At 31.9% G+C, this 3372-nt stretch overlaps 1 protein-coding gene across 1 annotated transcript; it reads right to left on the reverse strand.

Annotated features, from left to right (window-relative positions):
* Positions 1–1059: 1059 nt before the first annotated feature.
* On the reverse strand, positions 1060–2782 carry LOC111900603 (mitochondrial uncoupling protein 3). The gene is made up of 2 exons (XM_023896487.3): positions 2301–2782; positions 1060–1750 (listed from the first exon to the last, which is right to left on the reverse strand). Exons 1-2 carry the CDS (start codon positions 2673–2675, stop codon positions 1220–1222), a joined length of 906 nt encoding a protein of 301 aa, XP_023752255.1. The 5' UTR covers positions 2676–2782; the 3' UTR covers positions 1060–1219.
* Positions 2783–3372: the final 590 nt, after the last annotated feature.

Genomic DNA, 3372 nt, shown 5'->3' on the forward strand with positions numbered 1-3372 from the left:
TTTAAAATTGTTTGATGGAGAAATTGAGTGCACAAAGTTGGTGTTTTAGCAAGTGTCAATTTTGATAGGATAACTGATGTTTTTATTCAAGAAATGTACAAACACAATGTTTTAGTTGAAGTTTTGTATTCGTGAGTTTGTATAATAAGAGTTATTAATAAAAGAAAAGTTATGGTGTGAGAATTGCATTATGGATTTATGTGTTGTATGGGTTTGATGTAGTTGTATGGCATAAACACAGGGCATCGTTGACTTTTTTTCGTCTGGGGCATGGAAAACATTTGGACTGCCCTGATACTACATATCCATTTTCAGTAATTTGATTGTCGGTTTTGTTTTCGATGTAATTATATTTAAATTATGAATAGTTATATTCTTGTTAGCATCTCATTATATTATAATTAACTATAACTAATTAAAATATTTGCTAAAAATATAAAAATTATTATTGATGTGGACGTTGATACCACTTTAAAAGAGTGTTGACATTGTCATTTGTCATGATGTAGATGCTATTATAAAAGTTGATGTGATAGTTTTGAAGTCTTGACATTATTTTGGTATAGATGGCCTTAAAGGCAACCTTGGTAATTCTAGGTTGGTGTTAAATGAGTCTCTTGAGGGAACATATGTGTGTGTGACAGGGATTCATTTAACATCACCCTAATCTCATTGTCTTTTTTGGTCAAGTCCTCTTACCAAACACAAACAATTGTTAGAAAATAAAATCATAATTTATATTACACATATAAAAGGATTCTCAGAACGAAATATTTGTATTAAATGTTTTCTACTTGGGCTAAATTTTCCAATACAATTAAACAAATCTAAAAAAGGAATAAATATATATATTGTATAATTGTAATCTAAAATAAACCATAATTAGATAAATAACAAGTTCTTCGTGTTTTTTGGAATATTCAGTTCTCAATTTTGTAACGAAAACCGATCCAAAATATAAAGTTAGTTTTGGTCTGAACCAATCCACAATTTTGAACCATATAGTCCGATCCAAATTATCCAATTGTCCAATTCAGTTTATCAAAGCAACGTATAGTCCCGATCTAAATTATCCAATTGTCCAATTCAGTTTATCAAAGCAACATGTGCCATTTTGAAAGCAGCACAACACAATGTTCATACATTATAATTTATTAAAACAAATACATACTCACCAATTACAAAATTACAAAACTACAAATTACTAATTCTCCCTTTATTAAAAAGAAGGAAGCCCAACAATCAACCTAAATTTCTCATAAGACACCCAAAACACAAATTGCCAAGGCCCTAACCTAGCCCAAGTAGGAAAAAACCCTTTCCACAAAGCTCTAATCCCTTCAAATCTAACAGTCTTCACAACACAATCATAAGAATTCCTATACTTTAACTTACCTTCTTCACTAATCCCTTGATTCATCATTCTAGTTTTCACAACATCTGCAGGGCAACTTATGGTGGTGGCTGTAAGGCCAGACATCATGGAGGCTAAAGTATGGGCGTAAATGTTGTCATTAGCAATTTTATTGTGAATTATGAATGTTTTTGCGTGATCATAACATGCTAATTCTCCCATGTTTACTAAAAATGCTCTTTGGATATTGGGGAATACGCCTCTCCATAGTCCGAAAAAGCCTTCGGTGTTTATGATTTTGTGTAAGGCGTTGAGTGGGGTTGTGTACCTGGGGTTGACTTTTTGACCATCTGCTTGCATTCTGACTTTGACCAGGTCAGCTGGGCTAGCTACTACCTGCACTATTATGGTGAAGAACACGAGTGTAAAAATCAAATTGAAGATACTTGTCTTTGTATATTTCAAATGAAGAGTATTCTAGAGTATGAAGGAAAATGAAAAGGGATTGTTATGATCTTATTAGGTGCCTTAAAATGGCTGTTTCTTCTGAACCTGATGAAACCCTAAAAAAATAGTTCCACTTGGGTAACTCCAGATTTCACCTCTTCAGATTCTGATCCTTAATACTCTCAACACATTTGAAGTGTTATGTGAATTGTTGCTTGTTTTTTGTTTATTATATGTAGTTTATTTGCACTAGCAAGTATAGCTTAAGAATCGAAGAGGCAAAAAAGATTGAAGAAAAGTCGAGGATGCCATATATGAATAAAAACAGATATTAACAAGAAAAATCATATTTTTGTTTCAGATTATTGTCTGGGATGTTCTTTTGAAGAAAAAACCCTACAATCAGAAATGATAGTAGCAGCTAATAATACTATCTCTTGCATTTAGCCCTATAATCAACTGACTAAAAGTAAAATTATAGGGTTTCGAGATCTATTACCTGAGCAATAACGCCGGAAAATCCTCCGATGAGTGCCTTACTTGGTAGAGAAAGAGGTTGACTATCATCACTGAGGAAAGCGTGACGCAATTGTTCATAACCAACGGTTCGAATCGGTGTATAGAAAATGTGTCTAATAAGCGCAGGTGATAAGCCTTTGTACAGTCCTGTTACGCCTTCATTGCGAACGATGTCGGCGGCGACCTGAAATGCTGAGACTCGGCGAGTCGTTGAGAGGGATATGCCGTGTAATTGAAGCCTCGTCTTGGTTATATCGATGGGGAAGGTGGTGGTTTCCGCCACCATTGCAGATAGCGACGCCAGTGCGATCTTGTTGACGGCGTTGGATCTCGGCTGGCTTTGTTGCTGAGCCATCAAAATTGCAGGGGCTCTGATTAATCCCCTACGCTGTTAGCCTGTTATAATAGCTAACTCGGACTCTTATTTTACGTTTTTTTTTTATGGATTACCAGCTATGTCCAAGGGCTTTGTTGAAATATTATTTTTTTTTGAAAAAAACGAATAATTAAATGATTATTTTGATATTTTTACTAATGTTTTAAAAATGGGTGATCTACACGAATCTAAATCCAAATGCACGAAGATTAGATTGAAATGATAGATGTCAATTATGGATTTTAACATATTAAATTGATTTTTTTAATAAAAAATATTTATTCAAAATTATTAATGTGATTTGTCATTTTACCTTAAACGTCCTTATACTTATATTTATTTTTAAATCAAACCTTTTATTTTCTAAGACTTTAATATATATATATATATATATATATATATATATATATATATATATATATATATATATATATATATATATATATAGATTCAAATATTTTCATTATCTATTGTGTGTCTGTATGATTGATTTTGGACCAATCATTTTAGTTATTTTAAGAAAGTAATTAATGCATATTACATGTTGAAGATATAATTATCTATTATATCTTCAACATGTAATATGCATTAATTACTTTCTTAAAATAACTAAAATGATTGGTCCAGAATCAGTCATACATGCACACAATAGATAGTGAAAACAAAATAACATAAC

The sequence above is a fragment of the Lactuca sativa genome, chromosome 8 (assembly GCF_002870075.4).
Source record: "Lactuca sativa cultivar Salinas chromosome 8, Lsat_Salinas_v11, whole genome shotgun sequence".
NCBI classification, from domain to species: Eukaryota; Viridiplantae; Streptophyta; class Magnoliopsida; order Asterales; family Asteraceae; genus Lactuca; species Lactuca sativa.